The sequence below is a fragment of the Meriones unguiculatus genome, chromosome 2, assembly GCF_030254825.1.
Source record: "Meriones unguiculatus strain TT.TT164.6M chromosome 2, Bangor_MerUng_6.1, whole genome shotgun sequence".
Taxonomy (NCBI): domain Eukaryota; kingdom Metazoa; phylum Chordata; class Mammalia; order Rodentia; family Muridae; genus Meriones; species Meriones unguiculatus.
The window spans coordinates 11084797-11108731 of record NC_083350.1 but is presented as its reverse complement, the minus strand read 5'-3'; the positions used below and the strand labels follow the sequence as shown (position 1 = coordinate 11108731).

At 42.4% G+C, this 23935-nt stretch overlaps 1 protein-coding gene across 1 annotated transcript in view; it reads right to left on the bottom strand.

The window, feature by feature from the left end:
- The window catches only part of Setbp1 (SET binding protein 1), a 360020-nt gene that overhangs the window by 93408 nt on the left and 242677 nt on the right, over positions 1-23935 (bottom strand). Inside the window, exon 4 of the mRNA XM_060377005.1 lies at positions 13370-16823. Coding sequence (XP_060232988.1) covers positions 13370-16823 — 3454 coding nt within the window. The remainder of the gene's footprint in view (positions 1-13369; positions 16824-23935) is intronic.

Here is a 23935-nt window from a genome sequence, read left to right as displayed (position 1 = left end):
TAATAGCAAGGAAATATAAATTCCCCCCTCATGTCAGCGTCTCAACTCTTCAGACATTTTGCACAATTTTTCCCATTCAAAAGTGTTGAACTGGGAGGAAATGTGGAAAACTGTACCCCATCCCCCCGAAACCAAAAGAACTTAGAGATACCGAGTTCAGCTTTCTAATTTAATTTCTGAACTTTCTATTTTTTAATGAGAGAAAGAATTTTAGTGGATGTGAGGAGAAAGCACATGTTTTTGTGATTATGAGAATTCTGGTGGTTGGTATTTTGTGAAAATGCCACAGAGCAGTACCATGAGTTACAGTGTGCGTTGAGTGAACCCCCCGCCCTCACTCCCACCGAAAAGAAATGTCAGCAAGAAATGGAAGCAAAGGAGTTATTTTTCTTTTCACATAGAACAGACCAACAATTCTGTGCTGTGAAAAGAAGCCAAGAGTGAGAAGCATTTTGATTTTATATGCATTCTGTGCTTGTCCTCCTAACACTTACACTATGACTGGATCACCAGCAGGCCCTTAAGCTTTGCAGATACATAACAAAACTGTCCGGTGTTCTGGAAGCACCTAAACAATCAATATGCCACATGACCGTTGGAATCAGCCATAGACACAGCTGTCATCGTATCATTTGACACAGCTGCCACCATATTCTACTTAACTGGTCTCCTCTTGCCGATAACACCCAGTAATCTTGCACACATGAAAAGTCACTCCTTTCCCAGAACCTGTAGTAAGGAACAAAATCTCAGCCATACCTTGACCTCAGTTCCTGGAGGGTTTAGCACAGGACTTAGCAAAGCCCACTAGACTTCTGCTCTATAGAAACTGAAATAGCTTCATATGGATAAGTTTCTGGAGTTTGTTGGAGCGGAACTGGAAAATGAACATGAAGTCTCATTTCTTTACTTATGGCTGCACATTTATGGCAGGGGTTAGCAAATAAAATGGTCCATGAAACAGGCACCAGTGAATAGTGTTCAGTACTTTTACTATGACAGTCCAAATGTCAAGAGACTGAAATCTCACCCAACCTCGAGACAATCTGTGTGTCTTGTGTGTAATGCAAACACAGTGAACTCAGATTTCTTTGGGTAGAATGTGTATTTTCATTGCTTATCACCATAATTGCACCATTTTGCTACTTTATCTTCATCATTGGATACAACTGTGGTCCAGACTCTCTATGAGAGTCTGTGTGCTCAGAGTTGATTCAGCCTCACCCAAGTGGGAGCATAGTTGGGAAGGGAGTCTTGCTGCTTCAAGAGGATGCCATTCGAGAGAGCAATCTGTTGTGTTGTATTTCCTCTGCTTGAATGTATTATTCAAAGTGGAAGTGAAAGGGAACGGACATTATTAACATCTGGGTGGTCATCAATGTATGTGTGGTGGTGGTTGGAGGCCTATATGTATTCTGCCTTTATTTGGCTCTCAGTGTAGATATTCATAGCCTCACTTTTAAGACAAGGAAAAGATACACCAGAGAGTCTACCTGGCCAAAGGCCATGATACTGGTAAGCGTGGTTGATGGAGATTCGTGTACAGATCTACATTTTGAATTCTCTAGCTTTTCTCACTATATTTGTTTGCCTCAAAGGTTGAAAACTTTGTGTTCTAAAAGATTGCTTCTCAAAGTGGATGCCAGGAACATACAGCAGTTTGAAAAGATGAACTCAGTTGGCTGACCAGTGATATCTGTTCTCAGCATCAACTCCCGGATCATATGAGCCACAGGATTATTGCAAGATCTTGGCCTACTGGGACTCAGATGTGATGTGGATGAGCTGATACTCCTCTTAGGAGCAAAAGCACAAACACCACAAGGCCAAATGCAAATAAGCAGCAAAGCAAAAATGAAAATGTTAGTCATATCCAAGAAGCAGAAGGTGCTGGCACAGCTACGGAGGCTAGTAGGCATAATTTGGAAAGCAGGTAGAAAGGAGGCCATGATACATGAAAGAGGCCAGTGTAGTGACTGGAGACTCTGATGAAGGGTAATAGGACACAGAGGAGTTTTAACAGGACTTGCAGCAAGGGGATGAGTTGAAAATGATTAGGAGACAAAGCAAGGCCTGTGTAGGAAGACCACAAAGGGTTTTATAAGACCCAGAATTTGGACTTGATGCAACAGGACTTGATATTTCCACACCTGGCATCAATTATTCATTTAACTACAGCTGACTTCAGAGATGTTCTCTGAAAAACTACTATAGTTTTCTTTTTATACTTAAATAATTTATATATTTTAGTTCGAGTTGTAAGCCAGAAACTGATACAAGAGGGCTTGGCTCTGTGTTATTCCAAAGAACAAAATGTGTAAAGGAATTACAGACACATTGTTCAGCATCTACAAGTCACAACTGTGGCCTCAGGGAAGGTGGGCCCTCATGAGTGGTGTGGTTCAGGGTTCTTGGTCACTTCTGTGGCATGGGTGGAGCCGACAAACTATCCTGAAGAGAGCTCACACTGGAGAATCCAATGCTCAGAGTCCTCACACTTGTCATAAAAGACTCTCAGAAACTGCACTCTCCTCTTTAAGGCCGATACTTGGAAAGCTTCTCCTCTCTCGTAAGTAATACGAAGGGGACTTAGAAAAACAACTGAGGGAAAGCTGACCTGCAGCTTGGCCAACCCTGACACTGGCACTGTCCAGGACACTAAAGAACTTGTAGAAAGACATTTTCCTTGCCTTATGTCTCACACACTGACACAAGGTGCAGCCCACAGAGACGTAAACTAACTGCGTGAGGAGGAAGGTAGATAGATACCAGGCCTTCTCCTGAAGTGGGAGCTAAGTGTTTCTAACTTCACAGTAGAAATAGCCACAGGTGTCTGAGGAGGGAAAAACAAGTCCTAACTGACCCTTTGTGTAGTAGCATAAAATGAACAGCGAGTGCCTTTCCTTGAAGTGAGCTTGGTACAAGTGACAACAACACTGACCAATGGGAATAGTTATGATCGACACTCTAAGTGTTCTCTCTCTCTCTGTCTCTCATTCTGTGTATGTGCATGTGCACACATAGATTTAAGTGAAATGGGGATGGCATTTGTAACTGAAACTGGCTTATTATTCAACATTGTTTCCTTCTGTTATGAAAAAAAAAGGACTCATACTTAGTGACTCTTAGGAAAGTATTTTGGCAACTGTCTCTAGTCCTGAGTAATTTATCCCCTTCTGGGTTCCTGTCTTGGCACTGAAAGTCTTATGATGACTTTAGCTATGCAGCCCAGTTTGGAAATCTGATGTTTTCATGTCCAATTGCTGCTGCATTTATTTTTAAAACGTATTCCCTGTGAGGGTAATGACAACATGCAGAAGGAATTGTTACCACCGTCCAATATGGAAAGGCATTTAGGAGAAAACTTGAAAGATCAGACAACCAAAGTAATGATAGAAAGAGAGGAGGAAGAGGAATGGATGGAGGGAAAGTGATTAGTTTATTCTAACTTCCCTTGGGGTCTGAGAGAAAAAGACAAGGAAGCACAGTGAGTGCTAACCTTGGCTTGGGAACCAATTTGCATATACTGTCACAGTACCTGTTTTTTTTGGGGGGGTGGCATGATAGGGATGCTACTCTTCCATCTCCAGGCTCTTCCAATTTTTCTTTACTCATAAGATAGACAATAAGAACCTTTCCAATTTACCAGTCTGGAGATAGCCCTAACCCTGTGGGTTCCTTAGTGATTTGCTGTGTTTCCTTTTCAACCCACAGTCCTCCTAGGGTCCACATTTTTGTAGGCATACAGTAGATGCCCTCAATCCAGATACTTCTGGGCAGAACATTCACTTTTGTTGTTATGTTGGACCCTGGAGGAGAAAAACAGCACTTGGTACTAACAGTGCCTGAGGTTAGGTGACAGGCTAAGATGGATCAGACAAGCTAACACAGACCTGTAGGATTATGACACGCCTCTTGAAGGTGTCCTTTATGTAATCATTGCTCCCAAATTATCAAAGACTACGCCCTTACACATAGTGGATAATTGATGTTTTTGTATATAATTAAAATAAATGTGAAGTAAAAAATAAATTAAAATTAAAACACTATATCTCCTAAGAGGAATGTTTTTGCCCTACATAATATGAAATATGATAAAGCAATACAAATCCATTCTAATCTGTGGTGGACACTTAAAAGAGGGCAGATATTTTTCTTCTCTAACAGTTTTCCTAGCTTTGATGTTTAGCCTCATCCCCACAGCTGCCTCATGGCTTGCTCCCTTGATTTTTTAATTTCAGCCTTCAGCCTTAGGGAGGAACACTTCTTCACAGGCACACCAGCATACATCCCCCCACTTGCATAAAACTTTTCTCTAGAACAACACAGATTTAAATACTAGTTTCCGGGTCGTGTAATTTAGGGACTAAACCCTCTCATCCTGCTCTGTGTCCACTTATGATTTTCAGGTCATCCACGTCCCACCCCCGGTCTCTATCCTCCCCGCCTCCAGCAATGGTCCTCCTATGTACTGGGGTTGGCTCATCCTGCTCCAAAGGAGCCATTTCTTTCTTATTTCTTCACCTCGGAAATAATTGTTAGCATAGACTAAGTGACTTTTGGCTAGTAACTTATCCCAGCTTCCACAGTTTGTTCTACTGGCAAGATTTCTTCTGGGACAACTCAGAAGCTGACTCACATTATTGACCTTGTCAAAGGCTTAAGAAATATAATAGGGAAACAGTAAACAATGCTGGGGAATTTCAGCAAACCCGGGGTGCTTTTCTATGCAAACCCAGCCAGGAGACATTGGGTTCTGATTCTTTCACATGTCAAGTGGAAAAGCAACAACATTCTGCATGCCTCTGAAAGAATTCTGAAGATCAAACGAATGAGATGTGTTAAGTATAACAGCCTACTCAGACATCTGACTTTCACTGTGTCTCTAGATTTTTCCATTAACTTGGAGAGCCCCAGGTATGACTGATTCATGGTTCACCTTTCATACCCCCTGCTTTCCATGGAAGAGTGGGGAACCACAGCAGAGCCTCTTATTGTACCTTGCCCCACTATTAACCCAATTCCCACATCCTATTCTTCATATAACTTATTCTGAATTTTTATGCAATAGTACAAACACCAATATGAACATGCTTTTACATCATGTAAGTTGTATTGAGGAGTGCATACGAGGTCCCTAAGGATAGGCGTGTTCCCTGGCACTTCATCATTTCCTCTAGACCTTAGCACCGGTTCACTGCTCTTCAATTGTACTCTTCCTTCACCTACGATACAGTCACTTATTCTATGCAGGAAACCATGCCACTTACAACCCCTTCCTCAGCTGCTTCAACATAGCTGGGAACCTTTCTGCAGCCTATATTCTTAACTGTGTTGTGCATCTAGCTGCTGCTGCGAGATTCTTCCACTGTGCTCTGCTATCCTAGATCCAGGGTCTTGCCTTTCGCTGCACATATTGTTATTTTGGACTCATAACTTTGTTGTTGGCCACTGTGACAGTGCATATACTGTCACAGTACCTGTTTTTTTTTGGGGGGGGGTTATGGGTCTTTGTTGCTTTTGCAGAGAAACTGGGTTCTATTTTCAGCACCCACATGATAGCTCACAACCATCTGTGACTCCAGTCTCAGGGAACCCAATGCCTTCTGCTGGCCTCCACAGACACCAACTATTCAGGTAATACACTCATACACATAAAATAATAAAATAAATAATTATTTAAAAAAGAAAAGAGAAAAATGAATCAACAATGCTCTTTGATAATGGTTTTGTTTGAGCACCAGTTTGGATGGTAATGTCTCTGATATTCATAATCTGTGATTGAGGGTAGTGCGGTCGTACCATTCCAACAGGTAAGGGGAGACTGACAAAACAGTCAGGACAATGCAAGGCTTGGGCAATTTTATCCAGAACAGGTCAGGGAAAGGGGTAAAGAAAGGCAGATTTTAATAAAACAAGATTAAAAAGTCGCTCCTTACTCACCACTTAATTAAAAATGCCCTCTAAATATGGAGAATCTTTGACATATGACCACACAATCCTTGTTGCATTATTTCCCATGATTCTAGAACTACAATCTAATGCGCAATGAAACAACTAAATATCGTTTCCAAATACTCTTTTGCCAAATCTTTGAACATTTAGCTCTCTTTCATTTCACACTTCCTGCCCACCTCCCATGATACTCCCACCATCTCCCTTCCCCAAATGCCTCATTTTTCCTTTAAGACTATTGTATAATAATTTCCACCTTAGTTGTTCCATCTTACAGTGGTGTCTCTCGACACCTTTGGGGGTTGAACGACCCTCACCTAAGGCTATTGGAAAACGCAGATATTTACATTACAATTAATGACAGAACAGTTATGAAGTAGCAACAAAAATAATTTTATGGTCAGAGTCACCACAACATGAGGAACTGTATAAAAGGACCACAATATTAGGAAGTCTTAGAACCAGTGTTCTAAAAGATGAGACAGTCCACCCTGCAGGGAAGCATCAAAACTTGGGAAACATTCAGAAGCTTCAGAAAGTCCCTGAAACTGATCAGATTCTTTAGGCCTTTCCTTCCCCAAGCTTGTACAAACAATTAGGACTTCTAAGAGACACTCTTAAGCCAGGAGACAAGATACTCTTAAACCCTGAGAAGAGACAGAGATGACTTTAGCTCCCTGGAAGAGGCTCAGATCAACTGAGCTGCCTAGAAAAGAGACTTTCTAGCTTGTTGAGAATGCATTCCAGTTTTCTAGATTTCATGAGCCACTACCCATTCTGGGGTGCATCTTTGAGTCCTTTCTATTGCAAATAATCTCTCACCCATAGTCTTTAACATAACACCAATAAATCTCATTGATTGGACCACCAAAGTGGATTTTAGTGATGTTCGTACTTTGGCCTTGTCTCTTAGCTAGAATCAATTGACGTGTTAGCTCACATATCCCCAGGAACACAACCACACAACAAACCCCACCACAAATGGGAACTACTACAAGGAAATATGATCTCATTGTACCTCTCCTCTAGTGAGAGCATAGAGCTGGCTCACCTCATGTGGCCAGGCCTCCTGTGTTACTTCATTCTGTTATGCATTTCCTGTAGCCCTTCGAGTCTGCCTTGCAACACAGTGAGCTGTAGTTGCTTTCTCTTCCTCTTCTAGAGGAACTTCCTGATTTACAAACTCCTTGATAGTAAAAATTGTGGTTTACTAATTTTTTAAAATTCTTCCTGGAACTATAGCAAGGCTTATAGTGCATTCTTGACAGTAAATAAGTATGATTTTCTTTTCTTTGTCATTTTCTCTCATCAGTCTGCATTAAGAGCTCAGTGTCTCAATGCTAGACCACAGTCCTAGCACTTACTCAATTACTTGTTCAAGTTCACAATGAAAAGAGCCTTTCATGGAGTCTTCTTGCAGATGCTTCTCTTTTCCTTCCCCAGGGACAGACCTGTCTTTGGAAGGCACACTGTACAGATTTGTCTAGTTAACATGGGCTCCATGTGGCTTTACTGCCATGTCTTTGGCTATTATAATTTCTCTATTCCCACATGTGGATCTGCATAATTCCATAATCCCACAGCTCTATGCATCAAACTTCTAACAGGACGGGAGTGTGTGTTGCCAACTGTGGGAGGATAAATGGCTCAGGGACACCATGCTCTAAAGGCTCCACTGGCTAATTTCTGTGCTGCAAAAGAGATGTTATGCATCTAAGTTTTTTTTTTAATTGTTACCAGTAAGTTATATTACAATATTTAATTTAATTAATTCTTGGCTTCCAATCAGGAGAGACCGTGGAGGATAAGTAAAATAAGAACGTGCAGTGGTTAAGACAAGAAAAGGAAACCAAATGACTTCCCTCAGGGTTGCTTCTACTTTCAAACACTGAGATGACCTGGGGACCAAATGATTGTCAATGACATGTTTTCCTTGTGCAGCTGCTACAGACAAAGAATACAGAGATTAAAAGCTCTCCTACAACCCAATTTCCCATTTTTCTTTGATTCTCCCCAGTCTCTCCTTTTCCCCCTTTTCTCTGCCTAATGTTAAACCCCTCACACACACTACTCTGAATTCATCAAAGAATTAGATACATGTTCTTGGATGTAGACACTTGACCTTTTAAGTCTGTACACTCAACAGCAACGCTAAGTGTTTAATCTACATGGTTAAGATTTTTAATTTCAGATTCTAAATATTGTTCTTCCTGTCCATAAATAATTGGTCACATTAGTGCTCTAATCTGTTTGTTTCTAAGAGTCTGACTATGGCTTGAGCCTGCATTAGGAGCAAGCTCATTTGTCACTGGGAGGCAGGTAGGAGGGGCTTTACATTTCCGAAATGGTGCTCAAAGCCTGAGGAGGTGATACTCAAGGATTAATTCATGAACTGTAGGGACTGGTTATAAAACTTCATTGAAGAAATGATGTTTTGACTAATATTTGAGCATTTTTTCTTCCAAATTGCCTGTTGTGTTTGTGTTCCTATTCCAATTCCATTGTCATAGAGTCGGTGCTTTTAGAATCCTAGACTCAGGTTTAATCAGAACCTTTGTTATTACTCTAGATCCACAGAAGAAGCTGAGAGAGCAAATAAAAAGGTGCCTTGGCGAGTTAGTAGTGTGGCAGATGAGGCTTGGACAGGTATTGGTGATCCCAGCTGGGCTACAAGGCAGCAGTTAGCTAATTAATCATTCATCTCTTCCTGCAGGAGGACATGCTTTTTAGCTTGGATTAAGGTAACACAAATTATGCTTCACCCATTCTCCATTTATTACTGTCTTTTCTTATGGCCTCAACATTTTCCTCCCATCAGTCACCTTCTTCCTTCTAGTCCTCTTCCACAGTCCTCGCATGATTTGCTCCTAAAGCTTTCATGACATGTCACCCACATGGCTTGCTCCTTCTTCTGGATAACTGCTTGGAGGGGGGTTTTGTGTTGCTTTTGGCATGGCTACCCCTGTCTTGTTGATGAGTGACAGCAGATTCTGCCTCCCCAAATGCCTTGCCGTGCTGATAAGAGGAGCTGGCAAAGGGCAAGACAGAAGCCACCATGAAAAGTGGAGCAGGCCAGACTCCAGGGAATCTGTTTACCTCTGCGGCAGGATTCTCATATCTGAGAGGTGAACTCAGGATTAATTCTCAACCTCCATTCATCATGAGACAGGTGTTTGACATTTGGGCATGAGGACTGGCTTCCTTGTCTAATAATGGCACTGAATGAAGAGGAACCACATGTAAATACACTCCTGTTACTGCTTTTCCATTATCTGAGAAGAGCCAAGACAGCAGGTTCATTTGTGATATCTCGTACGTGGCAGAGTTTTAGGTCAAAATATGCAAAGATTGCTTCCAAGAAATATGAAGAGAAAGAGCGACACTCACCCAGGAGACTTCTCCCACCGCCTATGGGAATTTGGCTCAGAAGGTTCGTGGCATCATTCTCACTATGTGTTGTCAACCCTGGACAGGTTTGCTCTTTTGGAAGCCTGTGCATGTTTGGGGGATAGTGATGCCTGGTGACAAAGAGCCTCAAATAATGCTCATAAGTTCAAATCTGTGACTACTATCCCTTTACATTATTTATTCATTTTGGGCACAAATCAAGCATTTTAAAGAGTGGTGATTTAGCAGATGGTGTGCATCCAGAAAATAGGCCCAAAGAGTCACTGCCTTCTGAGACAGAAGACACATAAGGAATGAAAGAAGAAAAAACAGGAAGGAGCATGCAAAACTTCTAAGCTGAGTGTTCTGTAAGGGAGCTGATGAGATAGTGTGATCCTTGGTAGGGCCAGGGCATGGGGAATGAAGTATTTGCCAAGCAGGAAGGATGAAATGGAGTGTGGAACTGCTGCCTTTGCTAAATGGGGTCTCTAATTCCTTTCTTCATAATAGTAATGACTTACATTTATATGGTGCCTTTCATCAGCTCTAATCTCAGGGAGCACTCAAAGCCCTTTCTCCACTAAGCTATTAAATCTGGTCCTCAGTGGGGTATAGAATGATATCTATATAGTGGCCATATATACTTTAGAGAAGAATAGATCATGGGAAATAGGACCTTCAGAGGTATAAAAAATGAATCTACCATGGAGCAACAAAGGGTGCGTGGAGAGAAACTGTGGAAAATTCGGGTGCTTATTTCCCACCATAAATGTTAGTGTTGTCCAGCTCAACCAAAATCTCCACTTAGATGTGTTTCTGGAAGCTCCTAATGGCTCTAGTAACTGTCCTATCACCTTATCTGCTTCATATCTTTTTACAGGACTTCATGTTTTGTTGTTGTTGTTATTGTTGTTGTTGTTTGTTTGTTTGTTTTTGGAAATTTTCACATTAAGGAAGATGTCCTCCAGCAAGTTTTGACAAACTCCGAGACTGGATTCTAAATATAGGCAAAGATATTTTTTTTGCCTTGTGTTTTGGGCTGTAGAATTACAGTGGACATTTGGGACATAGGCATGGATAGATTAAATGTCAAAAGGGAGGGGTATTCAGCAGGATGAGCAGAGACATCAAGTATAATTCACTTAGACATAGTAGCCATCAGTGATTATGATCCATTGGTGAGTTGGGGGTAGGGATTAGCCAAATAATACAGAGAATGACACAAAGCAGTGGCAAAAATCCTCAGAGAATGGAACTTCAGAAAGGAGAGAGATTCTTGAGAGTTATTTTTTCCTTGTGTCTAGAAGGGGACATTGAGGGTCTCCTCTTCGTGAGTTGGGAACATAAGTAAAAGATTGCATTCTTCCCTTCATTGCTGTCTTCTACAAATGCCACATGATCGTTAGACAAGACCTTAGTAAAGGGTGTATCACCGGGAGCTGGGATGACCTTCTGCAGGAAGAGCAGTAGTTACACATGGGGACACTCAGCCAGAAAACAGGACTTGTTCTTCTGGGCTTGCCCTTAAACAATGTGTGAGCTGCACTTTCCACTTCAGTGCAAGAGACAAAAGCCAGGCTCTCTTAACTTCAAATCAGACAGCTGTGTGAACATGGAAAGGTAAGTGGCTCTCTTCAAATCTTGTGTCTGGACTTGTCATTGAAAAACAATAGTACAGGATGAATATATCTTACCTGAAAATCCAAAATCTAAAATACTCCAAAGAACTAAAATGTTTAAAATGCCAATATGACATAATTAGCAAAATTCCATGCTATAAATTTTATTTCCTACCAAAAATTATTTAAAAGATCATATGAAATTATTATCAGGCTGTGCATGCATGCTACATATGGAATATAAATGAATTTTGTGTTTATACCCTGGTTTTATACCCAAGATGTCTCATTATATAAATGCAAATATCTGAAAATAAAAAAATCTAAAATTTAAAATACTTCTGGTCTCAAGCGTTTTCGATAAACAACATTCAATGTGTATCTATAGGTTATGTCTGCACAAAGCTTATTAGAAAGGGATATATGAAAAACAACTTTAGGCACGAAACACACTACACATGAGAATTCTGGCCCTCTCCTTTGAGAGACAGATGGGCAGAAAATACCCTCAAGGAAGTGGAATAGCATGCTGTCGGCCAACAGAAGTCTCTAACAGAACTAAGGCAGTCTTCTGCCTCAGCATGCCTTGCTTCCAGAACATGGACAGAGCGGCTATTTCTTTCCCTCTTACGTGGCCGACTGGATCTCAAAGGAGAATATAAGTGAGAGGCAGAGAATATTCTGAATAAAGTAAGATCTACCATGTGAATGCACTATAGTGAGCGTGCCCTCGGAAGTACTCATAGTGTCTGGAAATGAACCATCACTGGGAAGAATTTTGAGGACCCAGCATAAATGTCTGGCCACAGAAAAATCTGAATGTAATGTGCCACAGCAACTGAGTTTTGCTCCTGGGATTTTCCTCTCAGGTCTGTGTACCTTAGATTCTTATAACTTCTTAGCAATACCCCACTATCATGTTTTAACTAAATGATGCTCAAACTGCCCGTGGCTAGTTCAGCTTTTGTAGATCAGTGCTACGATCAATGATCTACATAGCATCATTTCTCATGCCCATGTTTAATAGAGTACCCCATGCCAGGTGGGCTTCATCTAGGCTCTTCAGGAAACCAGGTTCCTTCAAAGAAGTCTTTTAAATGAGAGATGACAAAACCATAGCTGCTCTGGGAAGGCAGGATGTATGGACCATTTGTTAGCCTCACCATTATCACCAAATTGAGGAGACATGACGACAAATTTATCTCTTTCATAAGGAAACAATCTACCTCTAAGTCAACCCAGAAACTAACAGCAACATGATGCAGTCTTCAGTAGTTTTGAACTGAAACTTGTTGGCAAAGAAATAATTCATCTTTTTTGGATAGACTTTTCACAGTCACTAATTGTAGACTTCCCAGGAAGACAGAGGGCAAGCGAGAAACATGCAACATAAACAGAGATAAAATATTATATCCGCATTTTCACTGTGCGCAATGAGACCTTTAACACCAGGGTTTGGCAGAGTGTTTCACACCATTTGGGGACAGGAGAAATACAAGACATTCTTTTAGCTTCTTTGCTTCCCATGAAGGAAATGTCTCCTGATTTCCAAGGAGTTACAAACTCTTCAGAGTCTTAGCATTTATATACTGTGTGGACAGGGACACCGGGCTATCTTTGTCAAATTGTGAAACTCCATGGCAGGGAAGGATTTGTGTGGACAAGGAAGTTAGCAAGGAAATTCTGCCAATCACTGACAGGGAGTGAGATTTTTGTGGTAGCAAAGAACATATTCATTTAGACATCCGTGAGTTAAAAAATCCCAATTTAGCGAGAGTGCTAAAAATCACAGGGCTATAGTTCTGTTTGTAAAGAAGACACAAAATGCCAATCTCTGAGCCTCTTCCCTTAGCACATGGAAGCAAGATGGTGGATGCAGTCATGTTTCCACCTTCATGATGAAGAGTGGAGGCCATGGTTTAGGGCTGTGGTTTCCTGACTGCTTAAGCTTCAGGGTCCTCTGATAGTTAGCTTCAAATGGCTTTGTGGTGAATTTCTCATTGAAGATCTCGACTTACAGCAAGGTCATTCCCTCTTAGCCTCGACATTCTTAAGATTTTGTTCACATTCTGAGTTTTAGAGCTTTCAACTCGCAAACTGTACCACATAATTAAGACCTATTAATGTAAGGGTCTTTAATAAAAAAGTATAATTGTAGTACGTATGTCTATCACTTAGAGAGTTACTAACAGTGTCTCAGGCATTTGGGTTAGAGGAACAGAAAGACAGGCAAAATCATGTAAACAATACATGAAATACACAGCAAATTCAAACATGCAAGGGAGACTATTTGCACTCAGCTCCCTTCTTTTTGTAAAACATGGACCAAGCATGATTGGCATTCATACTGAAAAGTCTAGGACTTAAACAACTGGCAAGTCCAACACTAGAAGAAAACGTGGTCTTACCTGGAGACATGGAGGACTCATAGGAACTTCTCTCCTTGCGGTTCACCTTGAAGGCCTGAATGTCCTTTTCCCTGTATGTCCCAAAGCCTTCAAAGCTCCTCCTTTTACTCCCACTCACGTCACTGTCCCACTTGTCACTGGAAGGATTTATCTCACTGAACACATCCAGACTTTCTGACCTCGTGCTGCTGCTGTCCCCACTGCTGCCAGAGTACCTTTTAGCACACGACTCCACAGGCTCACTGCTCAAGTCACCTTTGTCCTTAGCCTGTGTCCAGTGCTGGGCATCCGAAAGTGACAGTGTAGACAGGGTGTCCACCTCAAAGTTGTTCTTAGAAACCTTGTGGTTGGCATCACCATGCGGGTGCTTCTGTCTCTCCTTATGCTTGGTCTTCTCGCTCACCAATGGGAGCTCCTTGTCTGCGCTGTTCAGCCGCTCACTCAGGAGGTGGCTGGAGAAGCCTGTGGCTTTGCCTGCAAAGAGACCACTCAGATTGTCGTGGGTCCCTAGGATCCGGTCTTCCTTGTGCTTCCGCTTGTGTTTGTGTTTCCTCTTGTGGAGCCTACTGCTAGCCAGAGCGGCCCCGCTCACCTTGGGAGGGTTCAGGGATGGCTGTATGTCACTGAGGCCCATGCCTACAGTTCCCTGCAAGTGTACTCCATGCTTGGCTTTGTGTTTAGTTGCCCCAGACATCTTGACATGGGAACTTGTGTGGAACTGGGGTGGTGGCACTGTTGGCCTCATGAAGGGGGACGCTGCTCCAAGTGTGTGCGACAGGTACAGAGGAGCTGGATACTGACCGTAGTAACCAAGGTTCATCATAGGCATTGATGTGTAAGGCATTCCATAGGGTGCATAGTAACTTCCACTGGGAATAGGGTAGCTGAACCCCTGTAAAAAAGGCACCTTTGTCATGGTGTCATTGGTTTTTGCAGGCCTACCACGCTTCTTCTTTGACTTCAAGTCTGAAGTCCTACGAAGATAGAGCAATGGGTCATATTGGATATATGGCACCGGGTAATAGTGATCAAAGTTAATCCTAAAGATGCTGGGATATGGATTCTCGTGGTAAAAAGTATAGCCCCGGTGGGAGATCCTGAACACTTGAAATTTGGTGATGAGCTCTTCCAGCTCAGCCAGAAACTGGAGATCATCACGGTTTTGCAGGCTTTTCCTTTTCCTCTTGTGCTTTGGCTTCTTGAGGCTTTCGTGGGCCAGAAAAGTGTCCACAATGAGATGCTTCTGCCGGTGGCCATGGCGGTTCTTTGTGCTGGTGTCAGATGGGATGGCCTCCGGGTTGTCCAGGGAACAGAAATCAAAAGAGTACCTCCGTCGGGATTCTGAACTCTTCTCTGCTTGGTCAGAGGTGCTATTGTTGTCTGTCCCGATGCCGCTGTCACTTGGGATGGTCTCCTCACTGTGCGACTCACTCACAGGGGACAGTGTGATCTCCTTCAGTGAGCCAATCTCGCAAAGGTGTGAAGGGGAGTTGGCCATCAGCCTGGGTGGGGACAGCTTCCAGGTTCCACTGTGGATCCCCTTCTGGGTTTTGGTTGGAAGAGCACTGATGGGCTGGAGGTTTGGCATAGTTTTCAATTCCGAAAAATTGGTTTCAGTGCTGGCGGGGCTCAGGTTGCCATTGGACCCGCCTAACTGTGTTGAAAGGGGGTGCATAGCTGCTGGTGAAGAAGCCACGAGTGACTGAAAGTTGGAAGGCACGGCTGGAACATCCGGCTGGCTAGAAACAGGCCTGGGGTGCTTGATGGCTGTTTTGGGTTCCTCGGATGGGGGTGGCAGCTCTGCTCTTGGCTTCCTGCCCCTCTTCTTGCCGATATAGATGGTTCCTCTCTTGCTGACATTAATCTGCTTGCCCAATTTACTTTCAATCGATGCTGCCCCAGGACTGGTCTCTGGAGGAGCTTTGGCCTTTAGGGCCACGCTGCTGGAACAGGACAAGATTTGATTTAAGATATTTTTCCTTTTGAGCGTCTTCATCTTGTTGATCGTTTTGATGGTCTTCTTATCCAACACACCAAGCTTTCCAACCTTTTTGTGAAACTTCATCTCACTCATAGGTTTATCCTCTCCTGGCACTAACTGGGCCAACTTGGCGAGATTGCGCCGCCTCTTTCTTTTCTTGGTGCCAGGAAACTCTCTGCTGATGGGACTGACTGGGCTAGTGGAAGTACCTTCGTGAATCGTCTCCACTGTGAGTAGAGGCTGCTTCTTTGGCCGTCCCCGCTTCTTTTTGACTGGTGTGATCACAGTCAGACTGTCCGTGTTGGTGTATAGAGGGCTGGATGGGGTAATGGGGTAGGCAGACGGTGGCTCCACCAGCAGTTTGTCAGCAGAAGCTAAGACTGCCTCTCGAAGCATAGCCGGAGGTTTTGCCTTGCTACACCTCCTTTTTGCAGCAAACTTGGGGTGTTGGATCTCAGGCAGCTTTCCTGACTGAGAGTGCTCTGTGCGTGTTGGTGATGTCATGACCATGGTTGGTTTCCTTTGCTTGGACACACCTCCAGGGACAATTTTCTCAGTATTCCCACCTGTTTCAAGGCCAACTGAGGGTGACTCGTTTTCTATCATCTTACCCAACTTTGGGACTCGAGGGTCTTTCTTATTTCCCTCTGAGTTGGAAAGTATCCTATTAACAACTTCACTGCTCATAGCAATCCCCGAAGCCAGTGATTTCTCTGGTATGATTTTTTCCACCACAGCTTTAATGGACTGCCTCTTCTTCCTCTTATGGTTGGCTGGATCCAGAGAAGGTGTTTTTATGGGGATGGTAATCCGGACATGACTGGAATCATTTTCAGGATTACTGACGGAACTGACACTCTGCCTGGTTGGTGATGCGTCTTGAGTATGGTCAGCAGGGTAGCCCTCCCTTTTCCCTTCCGTGTTTTCAAATGCTTTCTGGGCATTCTTGACCCAATCCAGATCAGAGGTTGGTATGGTTTGACTTATCACATCCTTTTTACTGGACTTCTTCTTGCTTCCAGTACTGGGTGGTTCTGGGAGCTCCTTTGTACCCCCTCCATCTTGATCTCCCAATGGCTGGAGTCCATTACACTCAACAGAGTTGCTAGGGTTTGCGGGGGAGCTGTGGTTGCTGGGGGATGGTACCACACTTCCCAAGAGCAGATCTTTGCTGCTGCTGGACAACTGACTCCAGGTAGTCCCTGTACTGCCTTTCTTATTCTGGGCCTTTGCAAAGGAAGCCACGGGTTCAAGAGCTGGGATCTTGCTGGTGTTTGCAGTTTCTCTGCCAGTCTCTGGACTGATGAAACAATTCTGAGTGGCGGGTCCACTGTCAGAGTTGGAGGACCAGTCCACGTGGCTCTGGCTGCTGCTTTTTTGCTGGTGCTTTGGTTTTAAGGTGTCACTGGTGAAGCCCTGTGCGAGGCCTGGGTCATAATGAAGTGCTGAGTGTTTCTGGGGCCTCTCGTAAGCCTGAGAGTGGGTAAAGTGGAGAGGAAGAGAGAAACAAAGATAAGCATGTTGGAACTTCTTCAAGTTTATTGTCTAACAGCTTAATTTTTTAAAAAATTGAAACAAGTGATTATGCTAATATTTTTCTTAACTTCAGAATGCTTTAGGAGGGAGGGGAAAGAGAGAAGTTTTTCTCAATCACGGTACTAAAGATACATGACACCAGATTTGAACATTAACAAGGATGCTTTAATTGCTATCTTTCCGCTCTAAAGAACTTGGTTTAGTGCAGCCTGAGGAGAACCGAATGGAGAGAGGATGGAGTAGCCCCAAGGCCTCTGAGCTCAATGCCTAGAGTCTTATGAGGAGGAAGCTTAAGGAAAAGAGAATCCTGCTCAAGGCAGCAAGAGCCTGAACTCCCCCACTGTGCTCCTTTGCCTAAGGCTACCTCTTACTTGTCTCAGTTTCTCCTTAGAGAAACTCTATTCACCTCTTCTATTTCCGGTTTAGCTCAGTGTGGACTTCACATCACAGAGCTCAGTATCTTTGTATGCAAGCACATTGAGTTCATCAGGAGAAAACATCACAAGTCCAGCATATTCAGAAGACACACAAGAAGGGAAATGTGCAGGAACCATCCCCATCATTGTCTTTGGGTGTGCCACTGTGGTGGAGGGCTTGCAAGTGGCAGGACCCATGAGGCCATGTTAACCAGTTACTGCTCTTTGAGGAAAGTTTCCAAAGGAAGTTTGTGTTTTATGAACTATGTACCAGGAACAAAGTGTGACCATTTAAAGTCACCTTCCTGTCCCCCAGCATCTGTGCTTCCCCTACATGAACGAGTGAATTTCTTTAACACTGCTTTCCCTAGGACTGCCACCTAAGAACCACAAGACATCATTAGGGACTACAAGATCACAAAGGGATGGAAGGCTAACTGGTACCGGAGATACTGCCAGCGCTTTCAGGGAGAAATATTCTCCCCGTTCCAAACAGTTTAAGCTACAGTCTTTGTACTGGGACACAGTCCTTTAAGTTCATTCAAAGCTGAATTTGCATGCATAATGGTACACTTACAGGATAGTTTCCAAGTTGAGATAGAGGGAAAATATTAGTAAATTGAAAACCTCTCATAACATTCACTCTAAAATGAATGGTGAATGTTGGCTGGGTGTGGTGGCAACATGCCTTTCATCCTGGCATTTAGGGAGATAGAGGCAGGTGGATCCATGTGAGCAAATCCAGGACAGCCTACACAGAGAAACCCTGTATCAAAAAAAAAAAAAAAAAAGAAAAAAAGAAAGAAAAGAAAACTGGTGATCGGTGTGGAAAATTTGGCAATTTTTTTCTGTACTATCTATCAGTCTGATTTCTGCACACCAGCCTGCTGTGTTATCTATTGTTTATCACTCTACCATCTGTGATCTTATCTATCCACCTTCCATTGTTTTATCTCCACGTAGTATTTGTCATTGAAGCTGTAGAGCTAATGTTTTGGTAGAAATCATTCCTGATAATTCCCTAAAGACTCAAGACATAGGTAGCAAAAGCTTCCAAGGTAAAATTCAATGTCTTAATTCAACATTTTTTGCTTCACACTAACTCCTGGAATCAGAGGAACATTTGGTCACCATGACTTTGTGAAATCTTTTTTGTAATTATTTGACCACATTATATTTTTTTTTTCAAGTGTGATAGTCTCCCCAAGTTAAACCAACACACATCCAGGAGAAGAATATCTTTGTCATCTTGCAATTTGTATTATTAACACCATTAGCATCAATATATACAGAATTAACTCTGCCACTTGATTCTCTCTGCCATGGATTATTGCTGGGGACTGAAGCTATATCCCAGTTTCTATAAAAAGACATGAATTAAAAAGGGAGGATAAAACATTAAATGTCACGTACTTATCTTGTATAAATCAGGGATTTGCTACTTCACGATTTCTGCTGTGGCCTGTCACTATACCCCAAACTGAAGGGGATTTCAAGAATCCTGTGTTTTCTATTCCTTTAGGATGCTGTGTAACTCATCCAGTGGCATTTCTGAGAGTAAGGTGAAATAAGCTGTGAATATTGCTGTTTTCAACCTGGGCACAATGGGATTTGTGGTTATTCTATTTCCTCCAAACTCCTACCTCCCCCATGTCTCCAGCTCTGAACATTAGAGTCCATCTATGAATGGGGTTTTGTGAGGAAGTGAGGGCTGGAAACTTGGGCTGTGACTCTCGCCACTTGTTCTCAGCTCTCAGATCTGACTCTTGACATCAGCAGAGTTTACAATTAACGCCTTCTTTATGCTATATGGTCTTAATCCTAGTGATGTCTCTCAACCTTAGAGAATTATCCTGATTTTAAGCTTTTAAATAAAGATGCATTTAACCTTTATTGTACTAGCTGTAGCTCCTTTTCTGCATGTTTGATTTGTTTGATAATTGAATTACATAGCCACTTTCCTTTTCCAGCTTATTACTTATCAACAAGGTACCTACCAGAATGCCTTGACAAACAGCAGGCCCTCAATAAACATTTACTGAATGAATGAATGTACATTTTATTATGGACATTTCATTTTGCCAATGATGAGATTAATGTGCTAAGCACTGCAGCATATTGCTTGCAAATGCAGTTACCACTTCAAACACAGTTATACCTGATTCCCTACACTATCCCTTCTACATGTTCCATTGACTTCCCTAACAACATCCTTACGATGCTGTGTGGTATTTATTCCATGCACACTTCTGCCTCTTTCTCTAAGACTATAAATATTCTTAAATAAAAGCAAGCAGACAGACAGACAAACAAACAAATCTCATGTCTCTTTATGCATATTACAATTCCCAGGGCTAAGTATGCAAACTTATTTAGGAATGTTTGTTGAAGTAATAAATAAATAAAAGAGGGAGTGGAGAGATGGCTCAATGGCCAAGAGTGCTTAATGCTATTAAAGAAGACATGTGCTTAGTTCCCAGCACACAGATCAGGTGGCTTACAACTGCTTACAACTCCAGCAACAATGGATCTGACAAGTTTTTTGGCTTTCAGGAGCACTGGTAGCATGCACACAGAGATTCAGACACTTAAATAAAAATGAGTGCAAAATAATAAGAATAATAAAAACAATTAACTGAAGTTCCTGTTACAATGGCAAAACATACAGCTACACACAAAAGACAACACACCATTTATCTTTCATTTGATAGTGGCTCTTAATGAAACCGGAGTGTTGAAATCCATTAGGTGTTGAGCAAACAAAAATGAAAACACCACTTCCCCTCAATGTAAGGCCTGAATTTCTTGTGCTGTAACTCCCCATTAATGTGATTTGGACTGCTGCTTCTTTCCTTTCTCCTGCCACTTGTTTCCAGTTAGCCCTGCTGTGGGGGGTGGGGGAAAAGGGGGAGTTGTACCTCTTAAGAAGGTGGGTTTCACTCTGGGAGAACATTTGGGACTGTGCTCTGACAAGAGCCAGGGACCGACTGTAGCTATAGAACAGCTCATGTGCTATTCTAGCGTTCCCCCTGGACCACAGCCTAACCCAGTGTTCCCACCATTTCATAGGCAGTTTACCCTTCAAGGTGGCTTCAACAATCAAAGGGCAGGATGGGAGTAGGAAAGTATGATGCAAAATCAGGAGTTGGGATTTGGGTGGGGCCTTAAAACCTTTACTTCCTGGGGCTGCAGAAAAGGAGCAGAGAAGCAGGAAGGACCAAGCATAAGCATTTTCTAAAAGGTCTGAGAACAAGTTCCCTACAGAGCTTCTGACAGGTATATGGGTTACACTCATGAAATCCCAATTTCTCATCTGTCAGCCATGAGTTATGTACACAACAGCTCTAGTATGTTCTTCACTGAGAACTGAACCCTTACTGTAACCATACAGAGATGGACAAAGCACACCGCAAAATAGAGAAAAAAAAAATGGTCCCTCCTCCAACTCTTTTATATAAATTATACAACGTTAAACTCTGTACAAGTCAAGTGTCTTTTTAGAAATCAGTTTATCAATTAAAAAAAACTTTAAAATTCCTAGATAAGGGAAGAAAATGAATACCCAACCGAGCCTTATCTCACAATTATCTAAAGCTAAGCTTTTTTTTTCAAAGAATGAATAAGATGAATGAAATCAGAGAATATATCTATATCTATCATATCTCTATCTATATCTATATATCTATCTATACATATATGTATATATCTCATCAAAAAAGTAAGCAAGCACTCAGAAAGGTAAACAACTCTTTTGAGTCATCCCTGTCCTTGCTTCTTTCTGATGACACCTTTAATAAAATTTACTGTCTGTGAGATATGCTGCTTTACAAGCCTAGGGAAATATGAAGCCACCAGGGAATCTTTATCTTTGAATTTGGCACTTTGAATTTGGTGCTTCTCCAGATGTGGTGTCAGATCATCATATCAGAAGCACTTAAGGTAATAGTTATAAATCCAGATTCCTTGGTCCATGGCAGACCCACTAACTCTAGTCTCTTCAGGTAGGAGGATGGGGTGTGTGTTTTAGCAGGCTCTCCAGATAATGTTGATATACAAAGTTCAACCCCACAGATCTAACGTTTTAACACAGGCTCATCTGTGGTTACTATGACATTCACAGCACTTTTTAGTGGTGAATATGCAGAGCAAACCACCACAGGCCTGTTAGGATCTGCAATTTGGCAGCGTTGAACATTCCTGTTTTGCTCCATGAACTCTGCAATTTTCATGGTAAGAAACCCTAACACTGTTTCCTATTTCAGGGGAAGGACTGAGTAAGGGGGGCGGAAGGGCCACTCTTACAGGAGAAGAGTGTCTCGCCTTCTTGATCTTCCACCATGGGATTTTTATCTAAGCCAACCATCAGAGCTCTGCAGAGCCCTGGCATTCCATTTCTATGGCTAGAAGCAAGGGCTTAAACTTGAGCAAGGGCTGAGTGTGAGACAAGGAATGGGACCACAAACTGTCTGCTTAGATAAAAAGTGTCCAACTTTAGCTGAATGCTAAAATCACACAGGAAGCCTTGTTAAAAACAACATACCTGGGATCTACACAGAGTAATTATGCTGACATTCTGGTGGTGAGCCTGAATAACTAGCACTTCCTTCAAGGCTTTCAGACAATCCCACCGAGCAGGCTCAGAAGCCTGGATAATATCAAAGGCAAGGCCTGGCTTAGGCGACAGAGAAACTCTAAGCTTGCCGGAGAGGCCTATCTCAGTGGTTCCCAATGCGTTTCACGAAGTTCTAGAATTTTCCAAAAACAATTTTGAACTGTAGCCAGTGGAGCTGGCAAGACACACAGACACACACCAGCCGCTCCCCCAAAGAAAATCTATTTAGCCTGGTGAGCATGAAAAATACCAAGCCAGTTGGCTTCACAGAACTTGCTTCATAGAACTTGCTGCCTCTCTGCAATTGCTAATGGTAGACAGTCGAATGTCCCTGAGTACCCTGTTTGAATTGTGGGTTCAGGATTCTCTGGTTCCATGAGACATTGGATATTTAATAAACTCGTCTTTTAATGTATGCATATTTTTTTGCTTTTTATGGAGAATTTCCTACATACCCACTGTATTTATATCATTATTACTCCTCCAACTCCCTCTGTATCCCACTTCTACTCCTTTCCAAATCTATGACCTCTTCTTTATCATTACACACACACACACACACACACACACACACAATACATACATGTGTAGTGTGTGTGTGTGTGTGTGTGTGTATTCATCCTGCTGGCTGAGATCAACAGCTAAAGGCCAGATGGACAAAGGATGGTATCATAAAGGATCAGGAGTAATGGGAATGGAGATGATACTTTAAATCCCTGGGACTATAGAGAAAAAACAGAGAAGCAGGGTGGGTCAACATTTTACACGCGACCTACTGAGTCCATTTGGCGTTGCTCACATATGCATGTTAAGGCTGACTGCTTAGGACTGGGTAATCTGTTTGTGGCTATCATTCCTAGAGAAGTCTGATTCTCCCTCTCTCAGCAGCCATTAATTGCCTGACTTCACCTAGTGGTTGTACCTTGTGAGATCTCCCCTGTCTGTATTGGCATATCAACTGGTGTTGCCATCATGTAGGTCTCTTTACAGGCATAGTTTCCTTTCAGTGCTCCCATAAGTATATAAATTGAACCTGTCATCCTATCCTTTCCTATCCTATCCTATCCTATCCTATCCTATCCTATCCTATCCTATCCTATCCTATGCTGTGAGTTACCCTGGGAAGTCAATATGTTATGATTCCCATAAGAACTGCCCTTTGCTATTTGGGTGCAGAGAATGATATATACTAAGGCATTAATTTCTCTGGAGGTGATAAGAGCTCATACAAAGGCACAGGCCCTGATCGTAAGCTTCTTTGACTACATTGTCATTCTGCATCAATGAAAATTATCGCTGACTTGATTTCAGCCAAGATGAAATAACAGGTGCTGGTACCATATTTCCATGAAGACAAATGTAAAACTGAACGAAATAAAAGAAGCAACTCATCTCTTGCCATTAATAGCAGACAAGGTGAGCTGTTATTGCAGGCAGAGAAAACACAGGCCTCAGGTGTTCCCAGGTTTCTGGGAAAGGGAGGTGGAGTCCAAGGCTTGGGTTCAATGGGCAGATAAAACAAAGGTTAGACTCCGAGAGGCTAAGGAGGGGCAGGAGTTTGAGCATGTAGGCGCCCAGGTCAGAGCCATGCAGGTAGGAATTCTAGAAACCTTAATAATATTCATCTTAGGCCTCTAGACAAACTTTAATACACACTTGAGGATGAAAAGAACCCAAAATGCGATGACCATTGAAGCTGAATGTGAAGTCCAGAGGTCACACAATATGGAGCAATGCTGAATTTCTTACTGCCATTGGCTGAGCTTTAACGAAACACCAATGTTTTCTACTGATAGCTCTTTACAACTGCAATTAATCTGGCTTTTCCTTAAGAAATTCTAAGAAGGATTGTAAACAGGGTCCTGATTTAGCTGTCTAAAAGAACAAAAGTCAAAACTCTTTAGAGGAAAACATAATGTGGAGTCTGCATAATCCAGGATGCATCCAATATCTAGGACACAACAGGAAAGTTGAACGGGGCTTGGGTGGTACAGGTGATGTAAGCACCCAGTAAGCGCACT